Source organism: Erythrolamprus reginae, chromosome 1 (genome assembly GCF_031021105.1).
Source record: "Erythrolamprus reginae isolate rEryReg1 chromosome 1, rEryReg1.hap1, whole genome shotgun sequence".
Classification (NCBI taxonomy): domain Eukaryota; kingdom Metazoa; phylum Chordata; class Lepidosauria; order Squamata; family Dipsadidae; genus Erythrolamprus; species Erythrolamprus reginae.
In genome coordinates, this window is record NC_091950.1 from 181,390,007 (window position 1) to 181,404,658 (window position 14,652).

Below are 14,652 nucleotides of genomic sequence, written 5' to 3' on the forward strand. Positions count from 1 at the left end.
CCTCTGGTCTAGAATGTTATACAAGGAGATGTAGTCTCTTCCCTGAGAAGCCTTTTGAACAGTTGTGTGTCCAGTGAAGGGCTACCAAAATTTTTACTATCACACTGGGCATAGCTTATGCAGGATGCCCTGCATTTTCTTTCAACATCTTTCAGTGCAAATTGGGTGCTCTGGGATGGAGCTCCATTTTCGCTACCCCACTGCATTCCCCCACCCCACCCCTATGTGTATCCTTCCACAAAAAGGTTGCACTGCCAAATCAAATAGACATGCTACATTAGTTGGGAGTATATGCATAAATCACAGAAGATAAAAAATATGTGGGGACTGAGGCATATTCTAAAATATACCTGCAACACAGTTTAATTGTAATGCAATAATGATAATTTTGTCATTTGTTTTTAAATAAATACATTTCTTTTATGAAATTGTAATGTTTCCAGTGAAACAGCTCTTTCACATAATGTGATTAGTCTCAAAAGTTTATTTACATATTTAATCCATTTTTGGCTGCCTATCAAGTCCCCAGTGCTCCCAAGTTAGCTGTAATTGTATATTACAAAGAGCTGGAGTAGAAAAGGGAAGTACAAATTCTATAATTTTAGAGCTATTTTTATATTTGCATCTAATCACTAATAAACTTAACAGAAATGAGCAGAAATTCTTGTTATTGCTTTTCATTCTATTCTTATTAACATTTTATGGAAAATTGGTATTAGCATATTTAGATAAGTAAGGCATCACAAAAGTGATTTGCCATTACTGTTGGCTGGGATAGGGGTTTTTTTGAGCTACTGAATCTAATATACACTTTGGGATTTTCTTTTGCCTTTTCTGTCATTATTAATTAGCTCAGATCCTACTTAAAATCTTTTCATGGTTAACCAAGATTGGCTAGGTGTTGCAACTCTTGATAATTCGTTATATAATGATATTTGATTCGTGAGTGTCAGAGTGTTCTGGGAATCTGAAAAAGTTATCTCATTTTTAAATATTTCCTTTTGTAATTTCAGATTTTTTTATCAGTTTATTATTATTTACATGGAGATTAACATAAATTATGTACCATTTAATAAGGCGTACTTCATATCACACTGATAGAGTTGACATCTAATGGAGGTGAAATAATGGCTTAGGAAGAAATTAGCAAACATAGAATCTCATTCTTACACCTGTATTTGTGTAATTTAATTGGTTTAGATTGAATGTCTGGCTAGAAAACAAATACAAACCCATTACCCAAAATTGGCAAAAGGAAATGTCATTGTAAATTGCCTTGTGGTTCACCAAGATCAATAAATAAATATGTAAAATGAGTTGTGCAGGATGCATTGTAGACAATAGTATTGAATTATTGCACCGGAACATGTAGGAAATAGTATGTGGCATTCTGCTGTTTTCTGTTCTGGATTTGTTCCATAGTAAATTATTCCTGATAGCCAGTCCTGTTTTGTTGATCTGTGGCTTGCTTTTTTTTAATATAATGTGGTAATTGTGGTCCAGTGAAATATCCGATGTAGGTCCTTAAGCAAATGATGACTCATGTCTCACCAGACTGCACAATGAGACATGCTGCAAAAATTGTTCAGAACAATTGCATGAGTATAGTGCAGTTCTACTATTCATTAAAACAAGTCTGAAAAAATAAATAGGGTTCTGCTTCAACCTTTTAATAGCCGCACTTGCTTGAAGAGTCAAATTAACAATTGATTCCTCAAAAGATTTAATCTCAGATTGATGAGATTATTTATGCAACAGGACTGAGAGCCAGTTTGGTCTAATTGGTTAGATAACTTTTGGTTAGTCACTCTCCTTCAGTTTATGATATCAAGTTTGGGTGACAAGTTGGTTGGTCAATTTCTGTCCTAAACAACAACAATCGACATTTGGTTGATCCGAAAAAGCAGACTCCATACCTTCAGGAAAAACGCTATGAAGAAAAAAAAATCCATGCAACATTGCTAGATTTTCCTTTTGTTGGTTTCAAATAGATTCAGGTCATCTAATACTTAGAAGATTTAACATACTCTTTCTAATACTGTGTCATGATGACTACTTACAAATGGTTATTAAATAAGTGGAAGAGTGGCATCTGTATGTTACCTTTCTATTTTACAAAGTCTCCTTCAGATGTCTGGCAGCTTAATGGACTCTTAGATGCAGTGTTTCTGGTATGGAAGTGGTCTGCCATTATCTTCTTCAAGATATTTTTTACGACTTTGGAAAAGTTGGTCAGCAGCTCTGGTGTACCAAGGACTAATTTAGCCCAAACTTGTTTACCTACTGAGTATGGTCAAGGTCAGCCAGGTGGTATTATCGGTTGAATTCACATTTGTAACATAATTGAAATTACTTCCACAAAACTAGGCAAGTAGCTAAAATAGGTATTGCTTTCTTCCAATTGTTAACACTAAGAGAAGGTGTTAAATTCAGCTAGCATAAAAGCCATACAATATTTCATTATTACTATATTGGAAAATTAGGGTCTAGGTACAAAAACCCTTGAAAATGTCCAAAAATACTTCACCAGGAGAGCCCTTCACTCCTCCACTCAAAATAGAATACCCTATGAGACTAGACTTTCAATCCTGGGCCTAGAAAGCTTAGAACTAAGACACATTCAACATGATCTAAGTATTGCCCACAAGATCATATGCTGCAACGTCCTGCCTGTCGGCAACTACTTCAGCTTCAACCACAACAACACAAGAATACGCAACAGATTTAAACTTAATATTACCTCCAAACTTGACTATAAAAAATACGACTTCAGTAACCGAGTTGTCGAAGCGTGGAACTCATTACTGGACTCCATAGTGTCATCCCCAAACCCCCAACACTTTACCCTTAGATTATCCACAGTTGACCTATCCAGATTCCCAAGAGGTCAGTAAGGTGCGTGCATAAGTGCACTAGAGTGCCTTCCATCCCCTGTCCTATTGCTCTCCTATATCTCCTATACCTTTCTTCTATTCCTATATCTCTTCTATTCTTTCATTTGATGTTTTATTCCTATATCTGCTCTGCTCTTTCTTAGATATATTTTACTGTGAGTATATCCTCTATCCTTCATTATGTATTTTACTATGTGTATACCCACTAAAACCCTCATTGTGTATTGGACAAAACCAATAAATTAAAAAATTAAATAAGCAAATAAATAAACATATGACTGGAAATCAGACATACATTTCTTTGTGATTCTGCATTCAGGTACTTTTTTCAGATCTTTCTCAAAACATGGTGCAGTAGAAGAGAATCTACAAAATTTCAATTTGTTTACCAGATTCTCTTCCATGTAGATATGTATATTTGTGAATGAAAGGAGCCAGGCAATTTTTAGGCAAAGATTGAAGGAGACTCGGCCTCTTCCATCAAAACTAATCCTGTCTCCAAGCGCACCACACATTTGATTGTTTCTCTGTTTATATTGCCCAGCTCCCAAGACTGCAAGGCTACAAGAATAAAATGCAATTATTTAGACTGAACCATTTCCAACTGCCAGTTTTCTCTCTAGGAGGATATCTGAATGATTCTGTACAAGAGCCAGGGTTTTTGTTGACATTTCATATACTCTTGCTCCCTTAAAGATTTAATATTTCCCTTTAGAGCAAAAGACATCTGTAGTAGTAGCCACACTTGCTTGGTATATTTTGAATGCATTCCAATCTTCCTCTGCAGATGTTTGGAAGTCCACACCAATTCTATTAAATAGCTTACTTGTCTAATTGTATTCTTATCAAAGTTATCTCTGTAGAGTTTTCTCTGGGTTTTTTTCCCCATAAAAACATATGCTTGTTGTTTTTTATAGTTCGTACCCAGCTGTTCAAACTTGCAAAAGGACATTTATCCATGTAATGTTATTGCCAAATGTTTGATAATTGTCTTACATTGATGGAAAACATGGACAGTGATTCTTTTTAGGCTAGAATAATCAGCAAAATTAGTTACCCTATTTTTTAAGAGTATAAGATACATTTCCCCTCCTAAAAAAGGCGGAAAATTTGGTTGTGTCATACTCTGATGTAGCCCCACCCACTCACCAGCCCCTATCCTTCAGCCTCCGCATGTCATTTTTCTGGCTGCAGAGATTGCCACCGACAATGCCTTGTGGTTTTGGGCTCTGCATTGTGTTTTCAGCCTCTGAACACTGTGGCCAAAATGGCTACCCAGAACAGCTGCTGCCTTCTCTTTCCCCTTCCAGGCTTTGCCTGCTTTAGTCACTGGAGTTCCCTCCCTCGGTTATGCTTTTGAAGCTGATTTTCAGCCCCAACACAAGATCTACTGTGCTTTGCCTGCTTTTCTAATTGCTGCTCCCTCCGATGATCAGCTGTGCTTTAGAAGCACAGCCACAACCAGCTACAACCTCCCCCCCCCCCATTTTCCTCCCCAGAAACTAAGGTGTGTTTTATACTCTGAAAAATACAATAATGAATTAGGGTTTTAAAATATATACCTATGTTACCCATTTCATAGAGGGAATTGCCTCTAGCATGCTGTTGAAAATTATATATTACAGATGGTCATTAACTCACGACTGGTAGTCCTTAACTTAGTGACCATTCAAATTTATGATGGACAACCTGAAAAATTCTTGTGACCTGCTTCCAAAGTCATGCCATAGATAGGTGACCATGTTTCAGGTGCTCAGCAGCTAGCTTACATTGACAGCCCATATGCAATATCCCATGGTCATGTTACCACAATTGTTGGTCTGAAAAAAAGAGCCTATAGTGAACCTTCCTTCCTTCCCCCCCCCTCTTTCTTTTTTTCTTTTCTTTTTCGTTTCTATAAATTTTTCCTATTTTTTAAATTATGTACCTCATTAAAAAACTCTAATAAGAATACTTTAAAAGCTCAGAAATGTCCTCAACATGACTAATGCAATGAACTATTGGTAGTTTTCTCTTTATGGATAGTTCTGTGGCTTACTCGAAACACTTTTTCTCTTCCCCTGTATATATGTGTTTATTTATTGTGGTCAATTACACTTTCTCTATTATAATTGATTATGAAGATAGAGTGTGTATGTGTGGTATGTTTGTTTGTTTGTTTGTTTGTGTGTGTGTGTGTGTGTGTATGCGCGTATACGTGTGTTCATGCATGCACGCATGTGTGCATTTTTCATTGAGGCATAGTTGGGCTTTATAAAGGCATCTTGCAGCCTATAAATCTAATCACTGAATAACAAATCCCACCAAAAAAAAATCATTAAAGTTTAGCATTCTCTGTGTTTGAGGCAGATAATCACTATTTGTGGGATGTAATATTACAAATGATCAATAAGATGAAAGAGATCATGAGATACCATCACATAATCATTACAGCTCGTGCTTCTATTTACCCAACATTCGCTATGCAATTCCCTTGAACTTTATCTCTTACCATCCCATCAAAGTACCGTTCTTATATTTGGATTGTGGGACTGGGAACCATATGCACCCATCATTGGGAAATGTATACAGGGTTTAATTTTTAAATCTGGCTTCATTATTGCATTCATATCTCCTGTCCTGGCTCTATCTCACCCCCACCAATACAGGCAACAGAATATAAACTGACAGCAAATAGCACTCCTTCCTAGTACTGATGATGTTACCTAGTTAGGATAATGAAATGTCTGCAAGAAAACAAGCTCAGAGAGCATCAAGGACCGCTCAAACATAACTAAACTATACATTTATATGGTGATTAATGTACTGCATTCTCCATACCTTGTATACAAATGCATAAACCTGCATAGGTAAAGTTAGAAAAATGTTTTTCTAACTTTAGCTATACAGATTTGAGCATTTGTATACAAGGAATGGAGAATGTAGTGCATTAATCACCATTATTTACTAGGTGCTCACAAGGAAGGAATCTAGTTACTATAGCCTGAAGGAGATAGAGCTGAATATAACCACCCTTCTATTCAATCTTCTACTTCTCTCACTGGCTGCCAGGGAAATTGCACTGCAACCATTCAGATCAAGGTTGGAGTGGAGGGGGGACTACATAACCTGTAGGAACAAAACATTACATTTATGTTGGATAACACTCTTAATTTGTAGCCCATCTCTGGCCTGGATATTTATATTAAGAATGTCAATATCTAATTTATCTAATTCAGTTTTTCCAGAAAGTTGGCAATATGTAATATCTTAGTATAACTTGGAATATTAATATTACATAAGAATTAAGTTCATATAAATTGTTCTGTTTTTAATCATCATTTCTGTTTATACAGTTAAAGATGAATGCTTCAGTTATGCTTGTTAAAGTATTATTATTTCAAAATTCATTTGGTAGTTCAGCAGGAATAATTTTCAGAAGAATAAGAGCAGGAACAAATGTTACTAATGTTAAAATTAATCACACAAGGAAAGATTTTAGTATACAGTTTTTATTAGGCTTATTAATTAGTCAAAAAGACTAATTTGTTGCAGATTGGATACGTTTATTTTAATTCCCCTGTTGATATCAATAAGACTTAAAGGGGGCTTGGAATGTACAGTACCTTCCTATTTATTACTGCCATCTTTGCACTGTACGATCTCCACCATACTTTCAGTAATTATGATAAGCTAATGAATATGGCTCTAAATTGTGCAGTCCCAGAGATCTTTATGGGCTAGTTCACTAGATGGATATGCCAGAGACATAAGATCTTTTTCAACAGTTGGCAGATTAATGAATAATTAATCAGTCCACTTCTATGCTTTCCTTGTGAAGGATGGTTAAATTAATTGCTTGCTTTTCATGATGAGATATAATGGGAATGTTAGCAAATAGCCTATGGGGTTCAACAAACCCATGTTTATCATCGCTTTTGTTGGCAGTGCAATGGTCAGTTTGGGATATGGCATTCCAAGTCACTGGTTAAGTAAGGATCTCTTATAACTTTAGATAGTTAAAAAGATTACCTGAATGCAGATGGGGGAAGAACACACTTCCTTTCCTTGAACTGTCCTGTGCTTAAAAATGTGCATAGATGTGTAGAACTGTTCTGTCCTCGTGTGGGTATTGATCACACTGTACTCTCTGTATTTATCACATGAAAGAATGTGAATGCCTGAAAAGAATTAAATTTAGTTTCTTTGTTTCCTTTTCTGTAGTTCTACTGAGAAGTCTTTTCCCTGGAGATCTGCAGGTATAGTTATGCTTTTATGACTACATAATTCATTGCTTTTTTTTGTTAACCCACTTGTTCTGAACCACAATAATGTAAGTTATTGTATAATATTTTAAGGAGATGTACAAATGTTCTTTGCATAATATGTTGTCATTTTCAGAATAGCTTTTTTCATTCAATCTAGGCCCTAAACTGAAATATTCAAACTTAGTCCGTACACAGTACAAAGAGAGTGTGCATGTGTCAAAATTGAATTCTATCTTTCAAAAGACGTTCAGTGATGGGAGAAGAGTAGAGAAATGCCAGGAACATGAACCGTGAATGGAAGGGCCAGCTTGGTACATCGTATCCCTCCTCCATTCAGCATCAATTAATATAACATATCCTATCAACCCATCTGAGATCAACCTTTTTAGTCCCACTCCAACATCTGCCATCATTCGCACAAAGTTACTTAGACTGTTAGTCTTCCCAGATCTCAGCATCTCCTTTAAAGGAGAAATTAAAATATGAACGCTCCCACAGATTGTGATGCATGAATGGATCTTTTTTTTTCTTTGTGGTGCTTTCATTTTCTTTGGATGGTTTTCTACCCTTACCCCAACACAGAAGACCACTTTAAAATCTAATTTTGACATATGACATAGCTTCCCTTTCTTCGGAGAGGGGTGGCATACAAATCTAATAAATAAATAAATAAATAAAATTGTGCAAAGTGTAGAAAAGGAGTAAGAAATATTAAACCAAAAAACTTGAAGCCACTCGTATACTTTTAAAATATACACTGCTCAAAAAAAATAAAGGGAACACTCAAAGAACATACCAGATCTGAATGAATGAAATATTCTCATTGAATACTTTGTTCTGTACAAAGTTGAATGTGCACAACAGCATGTGAAATTGATTTCAATCAGTGGTGCTTCCTAAGTGGACAGTTTGATTTCACAGAAGTTTGATTTCACAGAAGTTTGGTTTACTTGGAGTTATATTGTGTTGTTTAAGTGTTCCCTTTATTTTTTTGAGCAGTGTATTTCAGTCCTCATTCATTTTCTGTATGTGGCCAAACCATCTGATAAACTTGTTTTATATTACTCATCTTTCATATTCACTCTCCATTTATTCAGCATTGTTCTTGACCCAATCTCTTTCTTGTTTTCACATAAAAACTGCAGTATAGGTGTAGTCCTTGTTTACTGACCGCTCATTTACCAACCTTTCAAAGTTGTAATGACATGGAAAAAGAACTTATGGCTGTTCCTCAAAGTTGTAGCTGATGCAGTGTTTTTGCAGTCATGCGATCATGATTTCATTGCTTGGCACACCTTTACATTGGTTACAGTATCCTGTGGTCACATGATTAGCATTTGCAATTTTCCCAGGAAGCTTCTGGCAAACTAAATCAAATTTCTTCTGATTTAGCCAAGTCCTACTTCTAAGTAGCACCTTGCCTGTGTAGCATACATTGCATGTACCTTTAAAGTGATAGGACATAGCCAATTGTATATTGGCTTGTAAGGTTGTCACTACCGTGTTTCCCCGAAAATAAGACACTGTCTTACATTTTTTTGAACCATGAAATAAATGCCTGGCCTTATTGCAATGCACTCAAAAGCCCGATTGGGCTTATTATCAGGGGACGTCTTATGGGGATGGACAAGGTAGATTAGTGATTCTAGCATGCATAGAACAATATGATTGCATTTGGGGATTAAAAACCTGGCTTTGGTTCCTATTTTCCTATATTGGCCAAAATGTGCCAAAACAATACTGCTCTTTCAGTTAGCAGGAAATTGAATGGAGTAGAGTAGAATAGAATAGAATAGAATAGAATTTTTTATTGGCCAAGTGTGATTGGGCACACAACGAATTTGTCTTGGTGCATATGCTCTCAGTGTACATAAAAGAAAAGATATATTCATCAGGAATCATAAGGTACAACACTTAATGATAGTCCAGGTACATATAAACAATCAAATCATATTAGGAACCAGTCGATAATTGTAAGGATACAAGCAACAAAGTTACAGTCATACAGTCACTAGTGGGAGGAGACTTCTGTTTTGCCATTGTACTGTTTTATGCACTCCGGAGGGTTCAAGGAAGCTTCCTGAAGCTCTGGAATGCAAAAAACAGCACAACAATAAAACCGGAAGTTCAGAAAAGTGCTTCAGGAAGCACTCCCTCCAGAGTGCAAAAACAGCACAACAGCAAACTAGAAATCCATTCCTCCGAACATCCGTAAGTTGGGGGATTTTTTTTGCCTCTAGGGCTTCAAGGAAGCTTCCCTGAAGTGCCCGGAAGATAAAACGACCTTTATGAAGGCCGAAAATCAGCTGGCCAGCACTGAAACATGGCAAAGTCTTGCATGCCCTCCAATTTAGCTCCGAGGGCTACCTGTGGCATGCATGGCATAGGTTTGCCGTCACGGCTCTATAGCATTGTTTTGAGGGTAGCAGTTGAAATAGTTTGTGTCCAGGATGTGAGGGGTCTGCAAATATTTTCACAACTTTCTTTTTGACACGTACAGTGTACAGGTCCTCAATGGAAGGCTGGTTGGTAGCAATGGTTTGTTCTGCAGTGAATGAAGCATGTGACCCAACTAATGCTAGGTTAATCTAATTAAATACTTCCCTATCATACAAAAATAAATTTAGCTGAAAATTTATTTGACATAAAGAAATTGTGTATAATCATGAATATCACATAGTTGTTACCAAGGAGTCAATGATCCAAACAACTCCTTCTGATTGAGGTTTGCTGGACAAACATCATTTAATTTTTCTGTACTGTGTCTATTACCTTCTTTGTTCACAAGGTTATAATGCAGATAAATATAGCAATAAGCCTAAATAGTAAGCCATTGCCTATTTTATAGTAACTGGATATTTTAAGTCAAGATTATAATTCTAGTAATGCTTCCTACATATATGAGCTGACCCCCACACATATTTTCTTTTCTATGCACGAAGTGCCTGAGATGCTTACTGTTAATTGTTTGAAGCTGTGAATTTAAGGAAACATTATCTAAATAACCAACAAAGCAAAGGCTGATTCTAAATCTCTGGTTCACAGATGCTTCATTCTAAAAAAAAAATTTTTTTTCTATGCCTTCTGGTGCAAATGCCTTAATGGCACTTCATTTAAGACATATTGAAAGTTGCCAGCTACAGCATCAAATTTTCTTCCTTAAATGTCACAGAATTGTTTGGAGAAATAAGATATCTAATATATCGGAATGGCATGTGTGTGTGTGCGTGCATGTGTATGTGTGTGTGTATTCCTTAAGATCTTAGGGGGGAAAGGGGGTACAGGTGTTACATTGGGTCATATCCCATGGTCATCTGCCAAGGAGACTTTAAATGACTTCAACCATCACCTTTTGTCTGGCAGAGGGTATTTTTAGAGTGTATATCAGGGTGTCAACTCAGGTCATCATGGCAGTGTCATGTGACATATCAGGACTCTTTTCCCCGTTGCTAAACCGGGTGTGGGTGTGGCTAGTATTTGACGCATCCAGCCTAAGTGCTGCAAGTTTGACAGCCTTGATGTATATCCTCTATGGTTTTCTACTTCTCTTGGCCATCAGCTGGCAGGATGTGACATACGTAACAACTTAAAACCCAAAAGAAGCCATCAGTGGACATGAACAAATCCTGAGTCAGAAAGTCCTCAAATTTCTTGTAGCACCAAACAAGAATATAAAGAGATTATTGCAGATTACAGAGCTGGACTACAGGAAGTTCTTGGTTTACAGTCACAACTCAGACCAGAACTTCTGTCAGGAAAGGAAGCAGTTGCTAAGTGAGTCATGCCTAACTCTATGACTTTTTTGCCATGTCATCAAGTGAATCACACAGTTGTTAAGCGAATCTGGCTTCCCTCATTGACTTTGCTTGTTGGAAGCTCCCTAGAAAGGTGGTAATTGGAGATCATGTGACCTGGGACCAGCAACTGTGGTAAATAAATGGCAGTTACCAAGCACCAAATTTTTGGTCACATGACTGCAGGGTAGCTACAGTGATTGTAAATATGAAGAGTAGCTAAAAGTCAATAATTTAGCGCTAAAACGATTGTAAGTTGTGAACGACTTGTATATAAATTCAGATGACCACTAGAATATGTGAACACTCTGCTGCCATTTTGAGATAAGCAGCATTTTGCATTCTAGGGGTACCGAAATAGCTGTCAATTTCTTCAGTTAATATTTTCACATTTCCCTACATGGAAAATGAATTATTTCATCTTTTTGCAGCTCAGGGGGGAAATAATCCATCTGCAAAAACAGTCCATTTTTCAGATCCAAATGTTGTATACCAAATTATTTCTATCACGCATTTATCTGTTTTCATATGGACAACGTACCATACCACCTTATCTTTGTTGGTAATATTGTGTAGAATAAAGTCATGAGTCAGTAGAAAGGTATGCGTAAGCTGTTTTATTGACTAATAAAATTCTACTTTCAGAATTTCCAAATACAGGTATAAATAAGCTCAGAACATCTGAGAGTGTTCCTATCACTTCTTATCATGTTGGAACGGAGTCTGAACAAGGAAATCTTTACTCTCCAGAGCAGACATCGCTTCATGAAAGTGAGGGTCTGTTATATAAATTTTAAATCATCTGAAGTTTTTCAATTCAGGAGCTTGCTTTTTTTTTTTTTTGCAGCAACTTATAATAATGTCAGTCTTGTAATGATTTATTTCTGCAGGATCAGTTGGTAACTCTAGAAGTTCAACACAGATGAATTCATATTCTGACAGCGGGTACCAGGAAGTAGGCAGTTTCCATAACAGCCAGAACCCAGGAAAAGGAGAGAGCAGACAGCAGCATTCTTTCGTAGGATCAAATAATAACCATTTAGTGCGAAGTTCGCGTGCTGAAGGACAAGCTTTGGTACAGGTATAGCTGAATTCCAGTGCTTATTTTCATTCAGTGTTCCATTAGCTGATCATTTGCGAATAGTTGTGTTTGGTCATTAGGTAAGGAGATATGTCTGTATTTTATATGAAAAGGCCTTAGGTTATGTAACAGAGGTCTGCTATTCTCCCATGTCTCTGGAAGGAGAGTCCATCATGGGTTTAGCTCGAGTCTTATTGGTAGGGACTGAGTTATAAATTAATATAATTATCATATTAATTAGGTACCGCCCCCTTGCTGCCCCTGTACCTCAGTTTTAAAAAACTCAGTCAAGGAAGGGACTCTGAGTTTTTTACTCCTGAGGGAGTGTAATTAATTAATGAAATAATAAACTGTTAATTTCTGTATTAATCTTGTTGTTTTTATCTTTGCACAGGTATCATATGGCTGGGGTTTTCTGCCCTCCGCGGGCAGCACCCCCTTCGGTCTCCTTATGGGGCCTCTTCTCCCCGCGAGTACTGCCCTGAAGAGGAGAGGATGGGCTACAGGTCCCTGGCCCCCGAGGCCAGACCTAGCCCTACACCTCGGGTGGGGGGGGTCCGCCCCCCCCCCCACTGACGAGGGCGGCATGACGCCGGCCCGGCAGAGAGGAATAAATAAATAAATAAATAAAAAGGAAAAAAAAAATAAATAAAAAAGCCGACAACATCGCCCGGCCGCTTCTCAGCTGTTTTCCGGCGGGCCGATTACAGGCACCATGCTGAGGCGAGCCGAAGGGAAACCGAAGGCAGCGGCGCTACAGGGAGAGGTTCCCTGCCGTTTTTCTCCTCACCGGCCGTATGGAAGGCTGCAGAGCCGCTGGGGAAGTCGCGCCCGCCATTTTGGGGGCGAAAAGAGCGCGAAAAGCCGGTATTGCTTCAAGAAGCCTGGCTGAGCGCCAGGAACTGGGGAAGCCTGGTCTGCCTAGCAACTCTCTTGATTGGCGGTGGGCTGGTCACGTGACGTGACGTCATTGCCCATGTCATGGCCAAGAAGCTGTACTGCAGCCTACAGCTTTGGTATTGTGAGGAGAGTGGCTGCATTTACCGTTACGTGCTGTATCTGGTTAATATTAGCTGTGAGTACGCTGCCCCATTACTGCATTAAGAAGGATGGCTGAGCAATCCAACAATCGTGGGGGGGAACAGCCTCAATCCACTGTTGTGCCTGCTAAAAATAAGGACAAGGTGTCTGGCAAGGCCAAATCGAAGTCTTCTCAATCTACAGCTTCGATTAAGGAGGCTGAGAGGAAAATCAAGGCCTTAGAACAAAGGCTGGAGGCGGCCTTAGCTTCTCCTGCTTCAGGACTTTTGGCCATACCCCCATTCCAGCCTCTTCCACCTTCAAGAACATCATCCCCTGGATTGCCCTTGGGGGCCATGGGTACTGCTAGTGAAAGGGATTGGTCTCCTGACCGTCAGGCCTTGTCAGGCCCTCCTCCACCTTCACCTCTCACTAGGCCGGATAGGCCTACTTCAGCCAGTCATCATGCTTATGGAGTCTCTGCAGGGACACAGGCTTGTGCTCCAACAGCAACGTTCACACCAACAGCTGCAGGGCTTAGATCCCAAGCTGATGTCTGGCAGGCCTTCCCACCATCCCTGCAGGACATGATTGCCAACGTTTATGCGCAGGGAATGGCGGTTGGGGCCCAAGGTGTGACACCTCCATTACCGCAGTCATACCATCCCAGGGACCTTTGGTCAGCACCACCGCCCCCCCCTGGGCTGGATTCACTTGCAGGAGACACCGGGCTGCTGGAAGAAGACAGTGAGCATGGGAACAATGAGCTGTCTGATGATGAGTATGCCTTTCCAGAACAACCCGCTCCCGCGGGACTATTCAAACCAGCCTTATTTAGACTACTCTTGCACAAGGTGAAACAAACCTTGGATGTGCCTGGTGCGACGGCACCTCCGGAGGCAGGAGATGGACTAAGAACTTCTGCTTCCCTGTGTAAGGAGCAGCCCAGGGAGTCCGAGACAGTTCCTGCTATGGAGATATTCTTGGAGAACATCAAGCGCACCTGGCAACACCCGGCAGCGGCCCAAGGCCCCTCTAATGTAGAGCGTCGTTTCTACACATTTGATACTGAGATGGAGAATCTCTTACAGTTTCCGCCTGTGGACAAGCCGGTAGCCACACTGGTGTCCAACGCCGCCTTTCCTTCCGAAACGGCGGATAGTCTTAAGCCAGATGAGCGACGGGCCGAAACCCTCCTGAAGAAGGCTCATCAGATGGCAGCATGGGCCCTACGGGCTGCATCAACGGCATCCATCTTTAATAGGGCATCCATCATGTGGCTCCAGGAGGTTCAGGCTCGGATGGGACCTGAAGATCCTCGTCTCAAACAAGATCTTAACAAGCTCCTGGCAGCGGCCGAATTCTCGGCGGACGCTACTTTGCACGCGGCGAAATTTGCCGCAAGGGGCATGGCCTCTACAATCTCTTCTCGACGTCTCCTTTGGCTTCGACACTGGCAAGCAGATACCAAGTCGAAGTGGCGCTTGTCATCTGCCCCTTTCGAAGGCACGAAGCTGTTCGGGGAGGTGTTGGAGGCTGTCCTGGTGGAGGACAAGGATAAGAGGAAGGTCCTCACCAGATCCTCTAGACGCCAGGATCGCAGTAGCACCCCGTAC

At 39.6% G+C, this 14,652-nt stretch overlaps 1 protein-coding gene across 8 annotated transcripts in view; it reads left to right on the forward strand.

The window, feature by feature from the left end:
• Nucleotides 1-14,652, forward strand: part of PKP4 (plakophilin 4) — a 177,027-nt gene that overhangs the window by 96,969 nt on the left and 65,406 nt on the right. For 4 of the 8 annotated variants that reach the window (XM_070731562.1, XM_070731564.1, XM_070731566.1 and 1 more), the window contains exons 4-6: nt 7,098-7,132; nt 11,581-11,706; nt 11,826-12,016. In XM_070731562.1, the coding sequence (XP_070587663.1) occupies nt 7,098-7,132; nt 11,581-11,706; nt 11,826-12,016 (352 nt within the window). Of the gene's footprint in view, nt 1-7,097; nt 7,133-11,580; nt 11,713-11,825; nt 12,017-14,652 lie in introns of all 8 variants that reach the window. The other 4 variants (XM_070731560.1, XM_070731563.1, XM_070731565.1 and 1 more) reach the window with 1 other exon arrangement.